This window comes from Haemaphysalis longicornis, unplaced genomic scaffold (genome assembly GCF_048455015.1).
Source record: "Haemaphysalis longicornis isolate Haplotype H1 unplaced genomic scaffold, Haemaphysalis longicornis Haplotype H1 scaffold_6, whole genome shotgun sequence".
NCBI lineage: Eukaryota > Metazoa > Arthropoda > Arachnida > Ixodida > Ixodidae > Haemaphysalis > Haemaphysalis longicornis.
Window position 1 is genome coordinate 45,086,394 of NW_027526407.1, and position 18,025 is coordinate 45,104,418.

An 18,025-nucleotide genomic window follows, 5' to 3' on the forward strand; every position below is an offset into this window, starting at 1 on the left:
TCACGTGGGTTTTCCGCGTGAAACCCACTCATTTCACTTTTAATAACCATTCGGTTCCCCTTTTGTCGCTATGAAAACTTCCATTCTTTCAGGTGCAAAAGCGCAACCATTCCGAAATTTCCGATTTTGTTATTGAAAACTGCCTTTCTTGTCTCGGTACACAAGCTTAACTTCACGTTTAAACGTGCCTTCAGAAATTTATAAATGACGATTGGTCTTCTAGAGAAGTATTAGGCCTGACAATGCACAACACAAAAAATCGTTTACGCCGTGCCGTGCTTCGAGAATAATTCCAAAGCCCATAGGACCATTACGAGTTCAGCACACATTAGGAGACGAAATAATCTTTATTTCCACGGTATTGTACGAAATCCAAGCATAACAACAGGAGAGCGTTGATGACGATAAAAGCCACTCGAAAAAACAGCACAGAAGAAACTAACAACTTAGGTGGGAAAAAACCGGTAACAAACAATTTATTCGCAGTAAACGACCTTAAGAAATTCTTCGGCAAAGCAGAATTTCAATTCTGAGAAGGACATCCATCAGAGATGTAATATTTCGGGCCAGGTCCGCAGTAAAAGTCAAAAATAAATTCGCAGCAGGGGTCTTCCTCATTCAGCACACTTTCTGCGCGCCAGTAGCTGCAGCCTGCTCCTGAAATTCCGAAAAATGTAGACAAGTTATTGGAAAAAATGCAGAATATATGCACTGTAGCCAGATTGAAAATTCGTTAGGCCAAGAAGCAGACTGTATATGCCGAATGCTATCAGATAGTATAGCTTTTATAATAATAAGATGGAGATTGTAGCTTGAAAAATGAAAAAAAGAACAATTGCTGCTAATAAACCAATTTGAACCGACGCGAGTCACGTGAGATTGGCACCTAATAAACGCGAAATTTTGAGGTCATTTACATTTTTGTGTTTCGCAGGTTTTTTTTTCGAGCTTTATTCGTGACTTCCGTATGCTCACTGGTTGGATCCTAGAATCAAAAATACGACCGGTAGTGATACTGCTACGTGTTCCCAAAAAAACCTACGGAAGCTTGCACTCATGCCCAAGACTTGAATCGCGAAGCTGTTCTACGGGAGAATTGATGGAGACAGGGCTAGTTTCAGTAGCACGCCCTGCCTTTCGGTTCGCGGCCTGTTCCGCGGTCAGGCGAACATTCCGCGGTCGGGCCATGCCGAGAACTGCGAAGACGTAGCACGCGATGTGTCTAGCCCGATGCATGCACACGACGATGTGAGCTCCTGCGCGAAGGACTCTCCTACAATACTTAGCGCATGCGCACACCCTTCACGAGTGTTGCGGCGGCCGCTATCACGTGTGTTTCCCTTGTAGAGCGGGTAATGCGACAGCTGCGCGAGGCCTACGCGATAACGTTCCTCGCGGGGACTTTTCAGTGCCCACGAACTTACGGCCAGTAACAACAGCTCCGCTGTTAATAACTTCAAATGCATGCGTTGCCCTACAATTGCAAAGACGGGTAGGATGGTGACAACTTCATTCATAAAAACAATGATCGTGGGCATTTTGACTATCTCATATATCGCTCTTTGGATTTTACTCACCATTGTCAATATAAGGATGTCGGTAGATATGGCAGCTTGAACACTCGCTATACAATAGCAGCAAATAGAAGCTTTCATTTGCTGAAACACAAGCACGAGAGTCACAACGGTGTCATATGCCTCCAAACCGCGCAGGGCACTTTGTTGAAAGCAGTTACTTTAAATGGTACTACGAAGGTGGCGATGATTTTTAACGAACGGACCTAAACCTGAGGAACGAGTGAATTGGGAAAGAATATATTTTAACGTAGCAACGGTATACACACGTGGAATCTTCGAGTATGCGAGAAATTGGTATGTATAGTTTAAAAAATGTACTTTAAACAATTTTTGCGCCAGGCCGACGACAAATGAATCGTTCAGTAGGCAGCATTTTATGCGGCTATGCCGCTAACATTAAGTAGCGCTGTCTGTGAAACTGTACATGTCAGCGCTTTGCCATCTCGGGGAATTGTCATCATCATCGCACACAAAGTTACCTCTGAAGAGTTAACATAACGGCATCTTGTGCGTCCGTTGCTTGCAACAGCTGGTTCTCACGACCTTCTTTGTGCACGAGACTTGCTTTAGGCCGTGCTGTAGGCCATGTGGAGTCTATTTGCAGACGTAGTCGGAAAATCAGTTTACTAGTGAGTGAAAATATTACATATTTGGCTAGTATTTTTAATATTTCATCAAAAAGAAGCCTATGATATTTTGAGAAAACTAAACTACTAGGAATCAGAAGCTATAAGGAAAGCTAACGCCGAACAATCGATTTGCATAATGCAATGTTCTGTCACATTTAGCCAAAAAAGGCACTACACTTACATCCAACTGGCGTTAAGTGAAGAAGGTTCTTAGCTGTAAATCCAGGTGTCGACTCAAGATGTAGCACGGCCTCCCTGAAATAAAAGATCTGGTTAGTTGTTTTGTTATTTATTACAATACATATACGTTTTTCCAGGAACTGTCAAAGTGCAACAAGACCTACTTTTTGACCACCAAACAACGCGAACATAAGAATTGAATTTTCATGGGTTGTCATACACCAACCAGTACAACCATTGACCGACATTTTGCTAGCGGAACAGCAGGCACTCGTTACCTATACTCATTTGTGCAAATATGACAAAGCTTTCACGAAGGCTTTCATAAAAACATGCACCCCTCCTTCTGACAGCGACTATAGGTGAACGCGAAGCTTCGTTATGACGGATTCTGTGGTTGTCTTCAGAGTTTGGACTGACTTTCGACCATGTATAGGGGAGCAATCGGATAATCGCCGGCTTCATAACTAGATATACACAGGTTTGATTCCGGCCCCTGAAGCGTTTTTTTTTTTCGTTCACTTCACGTACCATCATTCATCATCATCGTCAGAGAAATTTCGATTTCCTGCAGGGCGTTTCCGCCTTACAGGTGCCATCCATGAGAACACTGGCGCTTCGCTTTAAGAGTTCATGGGGCATGCCAAGAAAATCAGGGTGTGCATCACATTTGGAGCCCGATGACAACATACGATTTACACATGAGAAACAAGGCTGACTTTTCTCAGTGGGTAATTTACACAGATATATCACTCACCCTTTTTGGTTTGGCAAGTATGTAGATTGGCAGAGAGCTGTGAAGTTCTCGTAAGGGCCAATCTCTTCAAACGCCACGCATTTGGCTGTGCCGCCAAAATTTGGGTCGTACTCGAAGTTTCGGTACACATTGTACCATTTCTCCTGAAGTGGGAAACACTGCAAAAGTTGTGTGAGAGTTTGCAAAGAACAAAAGTTCTAAAGAATGTCTCAGCCGCTATTTTATAGGAATTAATGCGTACAGAGTCCAGCCTCTCGTCGCATACTTTCTTGAGGTGCCGTGAAAACAAAATAAAAATAGTTGGGTTTCATAAAAATCTACACCAACCTAATGCCTTCGAAGGCAATTTCAACGAAATGTTCAAGAAATTTTTTTTTCACAAAACAAATGAAAAAGTCACGACTCGAGAGCCACGATCTCACCCTCTGTTATGAAGTCCGAGGAATTTTCGTGGAATTGTAATGCCAATGGAACCAATATGAGTGCGGAATTGTAGTATTACCTCTAATTCTGTTTGAATAGACCACCTGATGCTATAGTGAAGCTGAAGTACTGATAAATATTTGATTATTAGCCTTTTGTATCACTGCCTGGAAAGAGTTGCGTAGTTAGCAGAGAGGTTCTTTTAAATTAAACTAAGCTTTATGTCGTGTTTATGGCTTCTCAATGTGGTTGCCCCGTCTACAGTATGTCTCTCTTGTTTTCAATTCAGCTCTTGTTTTTCGTTGTCAGAATATTTTCTAGATTTTTTAGGTTCTTCAAACTGAGTAAATCGCAATTAGAATTTTAACCTCGGAGCTGCTAAAGCTAGGGTTATCCGTCCGACCCACCAGAAAACCACGCGGAGCGATGACATAACCTTGCGTTGTCTAGCAACGCCTGGCGTAGATGTGCGTAGCTTCGCGCTCGCCTCACTAGCCTAGTAACGGCTCCGCCGAGCGTCAACGGCACCCGTCAAGCCGTGACGTCACTGCGCAACACATGGTATAACGGCTCCGTTGAAGTGGCGTAGTCCAGGCTTGCGCATGGGCACGCTGCATGTGAAGTGCAACAGCCGCGTCTCCGACGAAGGGAGAGGGGCCGCCAGGTTTGCTGTTTCTCCAGTCTTGCACTACTAGTGCAAGCTTCGCTATTTTTTTTGGCTTGCAAACACCACTTTTTTCTAGCAGAGTCATCACCGTGGAAGCCATAGCGCTAACGTAGGCTTGCTTTCTTGGAAAGCCAATTAGAAAGCCAGCGGCACAACAAATAACGAAGCCTAAGAATTATGATAGGAGCTAAAGTTTCAGAATAGGTTCGATTAGTGCCGCATGGGGTAAATAAAGTGGTCCGCGCTAACGTAGCCTTGCTTTCTTGGCAAAGCCAATTGGGAAGCCTGTGGCCCTACAACGAAGCCTAAGCATAATGATAGCAGCTAAAGTTTCAGTGTAGGTTCGATTAGTGCAGAACGGGGTAAATAAAGGGGTCCGACTTCCTAGTATCTCTTTTGTGCCTTTAGCGCTTTCAATTCCTAAATTTTAGCATATGACAGTAAAGGGCCCGAACAACTGGAAAAGGCGTATAAAGGGCGCATTGGTTTGTGTGCATGCCAATATTGTTTGCGATATCCGCGTACCAAATGGTTTTAGTATTCCTAGACTTATTTATTAACTGTCGGGCGGTCGAGCGCCACAAACATATCCTGAAAATTCAAATTGCATAAATAGATGAGGCAGCGTGAACCGTTTTAAAGAAAGAAAATATGTCCCCAAGAAGGTTCATGGGGAAGTCCTAAACCATTATATTTGAGAATAAAATACAGCAGCAAATTGCTTAAACCTGTGCTTCGAACATATACCAGTAAACGCATTTGCTATAACACAAGTGCCCTCTTAAGAAAACAATTGCTGGAAAATTCTGGAGTAGCCCAGTTTAATTCGCGCTGACGTTATTATAAAGCTGCGGAGCCTGTCTATTGTACTGCGCCGAAGGAGTTGACTTGTACGAACATTCGTGCGTACATATATCGAAAGACCAAAGTCCCTTTTTCGCGCAGTTAGCCGTTGCTCGCGTGGGATAATTGCCAACCTCGAATAATCCTGTGCTCAAAATGTACCAATACAGCCATGTACTGTTTTCAGTGAATGAAAACAAATCCACCAATTTCGGACGAAGATTTTGTCACCCTGATTTGTCCCTTTTCTTACTTTCTTAAAGCATCCAATTCCCCCCGCACCGACCCTGTACTCTCTAGCATGATACAACCCAAAGACGATTAACATTTGCCCCGCCCCGCGCAACGAAATTTTCAATTGCTGCAGGGCACTCCGGGTGCCCAAATTACGGTCCCCAATTCGTACTTCTTCACAAGGAAAGTTGTAAAAACTTACCTTGGCTTGGTCTTGGTAAGCTTGCAGATCTAGTCTCTCTTCGGTGTACTGAGATACAGCCGTGTGAAGAAAGAGTAGGTACAAAGCAAAAACGAGAGGCTGTGGCATTACTACAGTAAAATAATCGCTGAGATTTGAAAATAAATCGGTGTGTGCATAAAATACTGCACTGTACTGGCTGCATGAATCAGACCTGTGTCTCTAGAAAGATCACTCTTAAAGGCCTGTGAGCTGCCATCAAACAGTCTAAAATATATCCGGCGTTTCTAACATCCTGACTGCCAAACACTAATCACCTCAACTCCGTTCGTTGGCATGAAATTTCCCGTTTCAAGATACCATTCCCTTTACTGACAGGTGAATTGCGGTCCCAAAATGCGTCCCATTTGAGTGACCCCAAATATAAAAATTCAGTTTTCGGCCAGGTCATTGACATCACGAGGTTTTTTTACTTTTGTATACCCACTCCTTTTTTTCATGTTTTTTTATTCTGTTGTAAAACTTGCTCAGCTAGGTACAGTTGCCCATCTTTAAATTATTGTGGGACCGTTCACCGACGAATGTGAAGGCCCATTATTGAGAGGGAAAACAGCGAAATTAACAAAGTTAGTCGCATGCGCAGAACGATCGGACCAGTGTGAGCGCCGCCTGCTACGCTCTTGCTGTAATCACAACCCATACTCTATCGCTATATTCAGCTGGCTCTGTTCATTCCCAGAAGTAGACAGCAATTCAATTTAGCGTGCCTGTTGTGCACTCTTATCACAGGTATCTACGAGCAATGCTTCAAAGAAAATGTTGAAATGAAAACGTATTTGTCCTGCCCGTATGACAGCCTTCTATAAAATAAAAAAACGTAGGCACGTGTAATACCTATTTCACAGATAAGCTTGTACACGCAATTGCCTCTGTCCTATCCACGTAATTACGGGACTGGGAGGATTAGCAGGGGAGGCTCCGTGTCGTGCTGGGAAAAACGTAGCGACGACACCTGCCCCGACATGACCATTATAAGACCGCGTATACTATGATTCGTTTCGCCGTTTTGCAAAGTGATAATGCTCGGACCTGCCCACCAGTCCACGCTCCGGCAATTTTATTTGGAAGTGTCATGGTTTGTTGTATAAACGGTGACCCTGCATAAACCAACAATGAAAAAAAAAATTCCAAACACTCGGGCCAACCACCTTTCCCCCCTCAATTCTTTCAGCTGTAATAAACATCACACTTAGGAGTGCTTACTAGTGCAATTGTGAAAGCATTAAATTTTGTTGCGACCCGTAAATCAGTGGTTTCTGTATGTGACATTAGGGTACAAAAGTCGCGTCGATAAAAACTTTGAATGATGCCCCGAAGATAACTTTCACGTGAATTCCCAGTAGCTCTCAATTTTTTCTTCACATCGTTGCAAAACTCGTGCTATAATTCTTCGCTAAGACGATTGTACCATTGCTCTAAGTTTCATTTACTCGTAATAATTAGGTGGATCTCAGTGAAGTTGTAAGCGTCAAAATTGCCATCGAGTGCGAATACAGAGCCATCTGTGGAGTAAGTATGGTTATAGTAAACGGCTGTACCTTCTGTTCCCGCAAGACAAGCTCGAAAAAAATTAGACGACAATTAGCCGCTGAAGTACTATTGAAATGACACGGAGTTTTATTTCCTATTTTTAATTTCATAGTTCGCAATGAAAGTTGTAAATATTGTAAAATTCGCGCCCGCCTTCAATGCGTGGGCTTCTATGGGAGGAAAACGGGATGTCCATGCTTGTGCGCTAAAATATTCCAGTAGTGAATGTATTTTCAATCGCACTTACAAAAAATTTACAAAAAAAATATTTTTCGTGCAGTTTTTGGACTGAACCCAGCTTCGTAGGACATCCATTTTCCCGTGGCAGTAGACAAAGGCACTAGATTTTTTTTCAAGCTAAGCTGTTCACTGTGTCTAATGGCAGGTTCTTTGTGATTATGTCGTCGTCCATTCCTAATACGTGTACATTAGGAGAGGGACATATTCTCAAATGTACTTGTCATTCATGCAGTACCTGTTACGGTAGTGTAGGTTGGAGGAAGGGTTAGCTGCAACGAGGGCCTGCCTTTTTGCTTTTAGTGGGGCATGTTTGTGTTCGCTTGTATCTTCTGAGGCGTATTGTCCACCTTCTTTATTTATTTGTTTGTTTATAATTTTATTCATTATTTTAATTATTTATTTATTTATTTATTTATTTATTTATTTATTTATTTATTTATTTATTTATTTATTTATATATTTATTTATTTATTTATTTATTTATTTATTTATTTATTTATTTATTTATTTATTTATTTATTTATTTATTTATTTATTTCACTTAATTACTTACTTACTTACTTACTTAGAGTAATCCCTCGTTAACTCGAACTCGGATATCTCGAAATATATGTTAAGTCGAAACTGTATTTCGCCGTGCATTCGCCTCCCATAGCGGCTATATATGTGCCCTTCTAATCTCGCAATGTTTTTTGGGGGGACCACGGATATATAGAAATGTTGACAGCGAGGACACCAGGCAAAATCCGTGACAGACAGCGGATAAGTTCTCCGTTCTAATGCTTAGTTCCCACTTCGCGCTGAACGCGGTTGTGAACGGCAAATTTTCGCTGCACGAAACCGCTGTTCCCGTCACCGGAAGGCTGTACGACGCCTACATGGTTGGAGAGAGCTATGGACGATGCAGCTAATCATAAGAACGAAGAGAAGCCTTCAGAATTTCTTACAACGACAGAAACAACAAAGATGCCGCTCCATCCTACGCAATAAAGTGGAATGAAGCAGTGGCGATCAACAATTGATGCGTTGCACTGAGCAGCTCGCGAACGCTTTTCTGGGACCATATTCGAATGCGAAACAGGCGAGCATCACGCAGTTCTTTCTTCCGCAACAACAAAAAGCCGGAAAGCTCCCCTGTGCAGTCACCTGAGCAATAGAGATTCATACAATATTAGCTAGAGAAGAAACTGGTGCTATTGTCAAAGCGAACTCCGAGGAGGCGCTTACGCATCGATGAGAATGATGGGTAGTTTTGAAACCGGATTGCGTAGGATCGCAACGGGCCCATGACTCCGCAAATTGTTTTTAACAAAAAAAATCTGTTATTGCCCGGTTCGCCGTTTACCGATTACATGGCGAACAAGAACATTAGTGACCAAAAACTGGTTTTGTACGAAATAAAATGGCGCATTTAAATAAAAAGCACACGCGGAGTCGAGGAAGTTTTGTACAGTAGGTTTGCCATTTACCGCCAACTACAGCAGGACCCGCACTTTCACAACTATTTGTAAAACTTTCCGCGCTTGTGGTTCTTAGAGTGGAACCCCGATAATACGACTTTAAAGGGACCGCGAGAAAGCGTCGTATGTCCGTGGTGTCGTATGACCGGGATTCGGGCAATTGCAAGCTTAGTAGATGGTCTCACGCGAAAGGTGGGCTCCGAATTTATTTAAAATACTATATTTAGCGCGTTATCGCCTTATTTGCGAACCTTTACTGAAATCCCAAATTGAAAAACAGAAAGATGGGCTCCTCCCCTCCACAGCGTCTGAACTTGCCCGCAAGCCAAGTGCTGCATCGCGCTATGCGACAGCCGTGCTGCCACCTCACCCGTGCTGTCCGGCGCTATTTATAGCCCGCCAGCCCCGCGCCTTGCGCGAGCGAGATAAGGCCGACGTTGTCGAGGAAATTGGTAGTGGGAAAAGTGACTGTGCAACTGCCAAGGATAAGCGAAACGACCGATATTTCAAGGCGGAAATGAAAAAAAAAAAAACACGGCATTCCCGTAAAGGTTTGAACGGTACCATGCCGTCGCTATTGGGTCAAAGAGCTAAACACATAGCTGTTTTCGTTTCCCACAAGACCCAGAAAAGCGAAATAGAAAAGATGATTCTAACTTCGCGAGTAAACCTTGTTTCGGCGAAAATGATAGCTCGTTTTTGCTACAGTGACTTGCTGCGGCAGCCAGCGAGTGACGTAAAAAAGCGGTGCAAAGTACACGTCTCTCCGCCCTTGCAGCAGACACGCGTGATTCGAGGCGCCTTAGCCAAGAAAGGAGCAGAGTTATAAGGCTGCTTTGGAAGACCCTGGTAAGCAGAGAGCAGAGATGTAGGGAGAGGGAGCATCGTCAAAGGAAGAACTTGGATCGAGCGGGCGGGGAAAGCTGGGTGCTCGGCTATTGCCGTGGGGTTGCGTTGTAATGTGTTTTCGCATTCGTCGGCAGCTCGATGGGAGCTTCAAATTGGCGGCCCGCCTGCTACCTGAACTTCGACTTCTCGTGGTTGGCGCGTTGGCGTACTGCTACTGCGTGGGGCCGTCTAAGGTTAAATACTGCTCACGAGTACCCCGCCTGCTTGCTTCCGTCTGTTCAGCAAGTGGCCTGGCACGCATGCCGACCTTTGTAAATCAAGCAGTGTCAAAGGGGGTTCAGAATAAAAAAGGTCGGGACGAGGCGCCGAAGCGCGAGAAACAGTGGTTTATCCGCGTCAAAATCCGTCGTATGAAGCAGACAGCGTGCACCCGAGCGTCATATCATCGGGGTCTTTACTGCATTGTTACTAAAGGGAGCTTGCAGGGATGGCGGTGATCCGTCGTAAGAAGCGGGTCGTCGTATGTCCGGGGGACGTATTAGGGGGATTCCACTTTAATACTAATAAAAGCTTCGTGCTCCTAAAAAAAGAAATCGGTTACCTTTGCAGAAGTTATTTTAGCCTGAATTAGTGACATTCATCAAGCTGCGTTCCTATCAGCCGCCGCTACTGTGGTCTAGGGCGTAAAAGCCGGCGTTCGCATGAAAATTGTGGATGTTGCAAGCTTTTCGCAACCATCGTCGTCTTCGAAAATACATTGCTCTTCTGAATGAACAGCGCTGCAACTCCTAATTCGCAGGCAACTTCTCCGCATACAGCGCAGTAATTTGTGTTTTCGTGCTCGCTCTGCCGGCAATAAATTCATAACCAACCCGATTCACAAATATAGTTTCAAAACACGCCCACTCAGGGCGGCGTGGAGTGCGCGTGCGGAATTCAGTTCAAGGAGAAACGTATTTTTGAACGGTTCTTCCAACATAGAAAAAAAGTGTTCATGCAAGTCAAAAACGAAAACGAAACTGGCTCCACCATTCAATCCATAATAGCTTCAGCAAGCAAACGAGTGCCACTACGAATACAGAACTACCCATCACACCCATTGCGACGGACGATCGCAGCGCCAGATTCCTCTCTAATTGTTATTGTGTGAAACTCTATGACCGGAGCTTTTGTTACCAGCATTGGCTCTTATTTTGGTAAACTGGCGGGAAATTTTTGGCATTTCGCTTATCGAAGCTCCGCTTACCTCAAAATGACCAGCATATTTAACGACGTCGAGGTAATAAGGGATTACTGCATTTATTTACTTGTTTATTTATTTCTAAACGTGTGGACAGTGCATCCGCATCGCTGTGTTTTCGACCAGACCGATATATCACGCGGAGAAACGAAAGATGTGTATAAAATATACTCTGCTTCAACGCATACTTGCAAAGAGGACACCCGTCGGACACGCAATATGCCTGCAAAGCCGTTTATCTGAGCTCAATTTCCGCACGAAGGTAGCTGCCCCCGTGTCCTGCAATGCGAAGACATACATACACATGATAACCGGAAAGAAACGGCGGTCATATTTAACTATTCAGGCGCGTTTAGGCATGGATGCTCATGTTGGAGGAATTGGAAGCGTGCGTCTACTGTGTGCGTGGTGCAGAGTACATTGACCCCTATAGTTTATGGCTCCGACTTGCGATGACATGTGTTCATTTGAGAAATGCATTCCGTGGGGTCACTGGAGTACAATAAAGCAGTTAGATGATTAACCTCATCCGCAACAATGATATTAAACTGTATGCACAATATGCTATGCCACTGTAGCTTGCACATCAGCTGGAAGCCGACACAAACGCTATATTATGATCTTCTGCCGACCATCCAGGGTTCAAATAGACTTAAGGCCAGTTGGGCTGTTGATTTATGCGTGTGCTACACGGTAACTTTCAATTTACAATTCCACTCTCGCCCACAACCGTCCCCGTATGTATTTACAGTGAGGCACTCGACAGACAATCGGTTGAACGGCCTCCCGAAGGCCTTTGAAACGACCGTGTAGCCCAGTTGTTATGCTATTTGTGCGCTCGTCTCAACAATGCTCGCAGTGACAGGAAGGGCGTAAATACCTAGGCCAAACTGGCTGTCATGTTCAGTGAGAAAATATACTGATTTGCACCTACGATCTGCAAAACGTCTTGTCGTCACTCCCGGTAGAACTGGACATTGGCAGCATCCCAAGTATAGCGGCCGAAAATTGCATTTCAAGTGGTGGCTTGGAGAACATTTCTGGTTTGTAGATTATCTCGCAAGTCGGAGGGTGGAAGGCTATTAAACGGCCAATAACGTTTCTGTTAGACCAGAAAGGTGCAATCGTTTGCGCTTTGTGGTCCACCTGCTCCCAAATTAATTCTTACCAGTATATAAGGCAGCTGAAAAGACTCGGCTACAGCATACCCTGAAAGGTGAACATTGATGCATAAACGATCATTTGGAATATTTGCTTTTGTAGATCCGATCAGCATTGTATTCGTCGTTCTTAGAATAGTATATACGTGTCACGTCAATTCACCAAGTAGACAGGATACACAGAAAAAACCGTTTAATTGACTGGGACTATCTTTAGGAGCACACGACAAGTACGTAAACAGTCAAAGTGTTCTAACAATTCGAGCACGCCTAAAAGTTGTGAACGAAGGCGTCGCCTCACGTTGCAGCAGATGTCTTCCTGTTTGGCGCAGAAGTCAAAGTGACGGTCGCGTCTCGAAGAGGCTTGCAAGACGTGGCCGAGCCGGCGCTGCCAACAGCCAAGGGAGTGTAGCCCTAGTTGTGGTGTGTCGCAGCGTAGCCCGAGCGTCGCCGCCTGTAGCACAGCTGGTTCTCGTGTCTGGAGTCGCCGACGGTGCGCTGCCGCGGGGTCTCCCTCCAGGATCGCAGCCTGGAGCTCCAGTCACTATGCCTGAGGCGTCGTCAGGCCCCGATCACGCTGGGGTCGGTTCCATGAGCGTCGCCTGGTCTTCTCGTCTTCTTCCTTCCCCCACGCTCGCCTCGTTCCTCCTCTTCTTCTCGTATCTATGCTCTTACCCCAACGGGAGGTTGCTCATGACATTACCTCCCCCTTTTAAGCGTTTTTTCCCAAAAAACGGCGCACTCGCTGCATGGGAAATGCCCACTCAATGGATCCTGACGAAGCACTGCCTCTTCTCAGCACAAGGGGAGTCCAGTCTTCTCTCACAGATGCTGTCTTGCAGCCCCAAAAGGTCCAAGTACACTCTACTCTAACATACAGAGTTCACCTACAGAGTCCATCACCCAGTTTAAAGTCACAGTTCAATGCCCGTTGATAGTAACCACACTAAAAGAGTTCAATGTCCATTGATAACAAACACACAAAGTCCATATGCAACAATTAACCCGTTCGATGCCCTAACCCTGAATAGTGAGTACACCTTTGCTTAAGCAGCTACTCTACTCATAAAGTCCGCGCCTACATTCTCCCTTCCTTTGATGTACTCCACATGAAAGTCATACTCTTGCAGCGCTAACGACCATCGCATTATTCTGCTGTTATTTAGTTTCGCCTTCTTCAGATATTCCAGTGGCTGATGATCTGTCTGCACTTTGAATGCTTTCCCATAGAGGTAGATGTGGAATCTTTTGATACCCCACACCAAGGCCAGACATTCTTTCTCTATGGTAGAGTAATTTCTCTCTGCTTGATTTAATCTCTTACTTGCAAAACAGACTGGATGTAACTTTTTATCTTTCTCTTGCATCAGAACCGCGCCCAGAGCTTTGTCTGAGGCATCCGTTCGCAAAATAAACGGCTCCCTTAGGTTCGGTGCTAACAGCACCGGTGCCCGTGCCATGCAGCTCTTGCGTTTCGCGAATGCTTCTGCACACTCTGTTGTCCATTTAATGGTATTGCTCGACCCCTTTCTCGTCAGTTCTATCAGGGGATCAGCCGTGCTAGCGTAGTTGGGAATGAACTCGCGGTAAAATCCGGTCAGTCCAAGAAATGACCGCACCTCCTTCTTCGTCTTCGGTGGGTTCGCAGCTTCTATCTTGTCCAGGATATCTTCCTTCGTACACACAGTTCCCATTCCTAATTTGTGTCCCAGGAACGTCACGGCTTGGTACCCGAATTCACATTTTGTGGGCTTAATCGTGAGGTTCGCCTCTTGCAGTCGCTGAAACAAAGCTTCCAGTGTCTCGACGTGTTCTTTCCATGTGTCCGTGGCTACCAAGATGTCATCGATGTAGTGTTCCACGTTACGGAGGCCTTGTAGCACCTTCCTCATTAGTTTTGTAAAAGTAGCAGCGGCTGTTTTAAGCCCAAATGGCATAAACTTAAACTGAAAAAGTCCCAACGAGCACGAGAAAGCTGTCTTTCCTTTCGACTCTTCCTCCATAGGGATTTGCCAATATCCCTTGGTGAGGTCGAGCTTGGAAAAGTACTTCTTCTCTGCGACTTTAGCGAAAACGACGTCCACTCGAGGTATTGGCTCAGCATCGGCGACCAAAATGTTGTTGAGGCCTCGGAAGTCTACACACACCCTCGTCGACCCATCCGGTTTCTTCACTGCAACTAGAGGGGCATTATATGCAGAATCAGACCGTTCAATTATCTCTTGGGTCAACATTGATTCTACCTCTCTTTCAATATCCGCTTGGACTGCTAGTGGTAATGGATATTGCTTTACGTGCACAGGCTTGTCCGAGGTTAATTGTAGCTTGCATTTTTGCATGGTAGTCCTTCCGGGTACATCCGAAAACAGGTGAGCGTATTTCTGGAGCAGAGTTCGAAGTTCTAGTGCTTCACTTTTCCTCAAGGAAGGGCAGATTTCGACTTCTTCTACTCCCATAGTCTTCCTTGCTGAAAATGAGGGTACTTCATGATCCCGATCTTCAGCAAGAACCATGCACGCTGTACTTGGACTGTTCCTTGTTGGGGGACGCCTCTCCTCGTACTTCTTCAACATATTGATGTGGAAGAGTTTCTTCTGTCCGTTTACTAACAACTCGTAGTCCCATTCATTTCTCTTGCATGTAATCACGAATGGCCCTTTCCACTGCATGAGTAATTTATTGTTATCACTGGGAAGTAACACCAAGGCCTTCTCACCGGGGTGCAACTGTCGAGCTACTGCTTTGCGATCGTAGGCCTTTTTGTACCTCTGCCTTGCTTGGTCTAGACTTTGGTGAGCGATGCGGCACGTTTCTTCCAATTTCTCCCGTAGCTCCAACACATACGTATACGTCGTTTTCACCTCAGTCTCTAATCCCTCATTAATCCAGAGTTCCTTCAGGATGGCTAAGGGTCCTCTCACCGTTCTTCCATACAGCATCTCAAAAGGAGAGAATCCCAGAGAGGTTTGTGGCACTTCACGGTAGGCAAAAAGAAGGGCGGGGAGATACCGGTCCCAGTGCTTGGGGTTCTCTTGGCACATCTTCCTAATCATGTTCTTCAACGTGCCGTTAAACTTCTCTACCAACCCGTTGGCCATAGGGTGGTAAGGCGTTGTCAGCAATTGCTGGATTGACATTAGCCTGTTTATTTCCCTCATTAGGTCAGATGTGAAGCTTGATCCTCGGTCGCTCAAAATCTCCTTTGGTACACCGTACCTTGAAAACATCTCCAGCAGTGCCTCGGCAACTTGAATCGTGTCCACAGTCTTGAGTGCCACCGCCTCTGGATAACGCGTGGCCATGTCTACCAAGGTCAGTACATATTTATTGCCGTCAGACGAAGCTGGTGTTATTGGTCCGACAATATCTATGGCTACTCTATGGAACGGTGTGGCAATCGTAGGCATTAATCCCAGAGGGGCTTTGCCTACTCTGCCTTTCGGGAAAGTCCGTTGGCAAACATCACAGGACTTGACGTACCGCTTGGTGTCACTTTGCATGCCAGGCCAAAAGAACTCTTCCGCTATTCTGGCCAGAGTGCGACTTGTCCCTTGATGACCCGCCATTATGCTGTCATGCGCTAACCCCAAGACTGTGTGCCGTAATCCTTGGGGTACCACCAGCTGTATGACCTCTCGACCAGAGCTAAACTGACACCTTCGGTAAAGAAGTCCGTCGCGTATTTGGAACTCGTACACGGTCCGGTTTCGTCGCCATTCCGCTCCAACGTGTCGATAACACACTTGCAGTGACGGATCTTTCTCCTGTTGCTTCGCTAACTCACTAGGGGTAACTTGTAACGGTCCGATAGTGGGCACTTTAAGTGCGGGTTTCTCAGCTTCTACCCTTGTCGAACGTTTAACGGCAGCTGTTTTTGCCTCGATGTTCCCTTTGTGCGTTGAACTCTCTTTTTCCTGTCGTGGTTCTGCACCGATGTCGGAACCGCTTGGTTCTAGAACTGGTGCCCTTTCAAACCACTGAGTATCGGGACTGTCCACGTTTCGGACACCCGGAACATTTCCCAATATTAGGTCGTATAAAGGGTTTTCCAGGCACTTGGCGCTCACCTTTCCAGAATAATAGGGCGTAGAAATTTCTATTACTGCTTCTGGCACGCACCTCACAGTACTGTCGACTAAGATAATTGTGGAAAACTCCCCCGTCAGGTCTTCATCTGGCACCAGGCTTCTTCTCACCAATACAGCATTGGCTCCACTGTCCCGAAGCACCGCAATCTTTTGGCCTCTAAGCTCTCCCTCTACAACCGGCATTCTGTCGCATGGGTTGGTGGTCGAGCTTGCTATTGTGACCGGTGCTTCCTCTTCTTTTATTTTTTTGTCCTCGCGTTGTGGCGCTGCTGTTCTTTCCTCAGGACAAACAATGCTAGCCGCTCTGTCTTGCTGCCTAAATCTGCAGTCCTCCGTTTTGTGTCCCCTCTTGCGACAGAGTTGACAAGTTAGGGTAATGATGCCACCACCTGTACTCCGGCGGCAGTCCGCTGCTAAATGTCCCACGCGGTTGCATAGGTAACATTTCCTAGGTGCGTGCTGCCCGTCGCGAAGATTTCTCGGTCCTAACGAATTTGCACTTGGGTTGGGCTGCGGGTTCATCTCGTCTCTGGTACCACCCAGGTTTTTTATGCCCTGCGCCTCCAGAAACCCGTCAGTCGACTCGGCCAGGTCGTCGAGAGCATGCAGTCGCTTTTCTTTTAGAAACACGACTAGCTTGGGATTGCAACAATTTAAAAATTGCTCGGCGACAACACGATTTCTGATCGCTGCATAAGTCTTCTCAGTTTCTGAAAGCTCCATCCACCTGTCAAAATAGTTGCTGAGTCGGGCAGCAAACTGTCGACCAGTTTCGCGATCCTCCGGCTTAGAGCGTCTAAACTTTTCTCGAAAACCTTCAGCCGTCAAGCGAAATCGCTGTAGTAGGGCAATCTTCACCTTGTCATAGTCATGAGAGTCGGAAGCTGGCATTCGACCGTAGACGCTTAATGCTTCCCCCGCCAAGCATAAACTCAAGGCTGTAGCCCATTCAGACTTTTCCCAGCACTGACCGGTGGCTATTCTCTCAAACCGCTGCAGGTAGGCATCCAAGTCGTCTCGCTTCTCCTCGAAAGGTGCCATCAACTTTTTGGGACAGATCTTTGGGGCTCGAGGTGATACGGAACCTGATGCTTCTCCAGTCTGCACTACTGCCCCCTGCGAAGCATATTCAGCGAGCTGCAGTTTAAGTTCTAGTATTTTCTGTTCCCTCTCTGCTCTTTCCTGCTCTCGTTCGGCTCTCTTCTGCTCCTCCTGGGCTGCTCTTTCATACATTGCCAGCGCCTCCTCCTTTGTCAATCCTAGTGCCTCAGTAAGGGCTACCAGTTTTTCTGGGTCCATGATCCACCTGGCTGAATTGACAGTGACAATGAAAATTGATGGATCCTGGCAGGCTCGCCAAAATTGTCACGTCAATTCACCAAGTAGACAGGATACACAGAAAAAACCGTTTAATTGACTGGGACTATCTTTAGGAGCACACGACAAGTACGTAAACAGTCAAAGTGTTCTAACAATTCGAGCACGCCTAAAAGTTGTGAACGAAGGCGTCGCCTCACGTTGCAGCAGATGTCTTCCTGTTCGGCGCAGAAGTCAAAGTGACGGTCGCGTCTCGAAGAGGCTTGCAAGACGTGGCCGAGCCGGCGCTGCCAACAGCCAAGGGAGTGTAGCCCTAGTTGCGGTGTGTCGCAGCGTAGCCCGAGCGTCGCCGCCTGTAGCACAGCTGGTTCTCGTGTCTGGAGTCGCCGACGGTGCGCTGCCGCGGGGTCTCCCTCCAGGATCGCAGCCTGGAGCTCCAGTCACTATGCCTGAGGCGTCGTCAGGCCCCGATCACGCTGGGGTCGGTTCCATGAGCGTCGCCTGGTCTTCTCGTTTTCTTCCTTCCCCCACGCTCGCCTCGTTCCTCCTCTTCTTCTCGTATCTATGCTCTTACCCCAACGGGAGGTTGC

At 46.1% G+C, this 18,025-nt stretch overlaps 1 protein-coding gene across 1 annotated transcript; it reads right to left on the minus strand.

Moving 5' to 3' along the window:
* Window positions 1-328: 328 nt before the first annotated feature.
* On the minus strand, window positions 329-5,724 carry LOC144141526 (uncharacterized). Its single transcript, XM_077673072.1, has 5 exons — window positions 5,513-5,724; window positions 3,144-3,301; window positions 2,388-2,461; window positions 1,578-1,658; window positions 329-657 (listed from the first exon to the last, which is right to left on the minus strand). The coding sequence occupies exons 1-5, from the start codon at window positions 5,618-5,620 to the stop codon at window positions 524-526; spliced, it is 555 nt and encodes a 184-aa protein (XP_077529198.1). The 5' UTR covers window positions 5,621-5,724; the 3' UTR covers window positions 329-523.
* Between the last annotated feature and the right edge of the window lie 12,301 nt (window positions 5,725-18,025).

Bases quoted from the DNA above. Each gene is read 5' to 3' on its own strand.
- LOC144141526 (XM_077673072.1), bottom strand. From the start codon at position 5,620: ATGCCACAGCCTCTCGTTTTTGCTTTGTACCTACTCTTTCTTCACACG. The intron at 3,302-5,512 runs GTAAGTTTTTAC...CAACTTTTGCAG, and splicing joins CTTACCAAGACCAAGCCAAG to TGTTTCCCACTTCAGGAGAA. The intron at 658-1,577 runs GTGAGTAAAATC...TCGGAATTTCAG, and splicing joins ACATCCTTATATTGACAATG to GAGCAGGCTGCAGCTACTGG.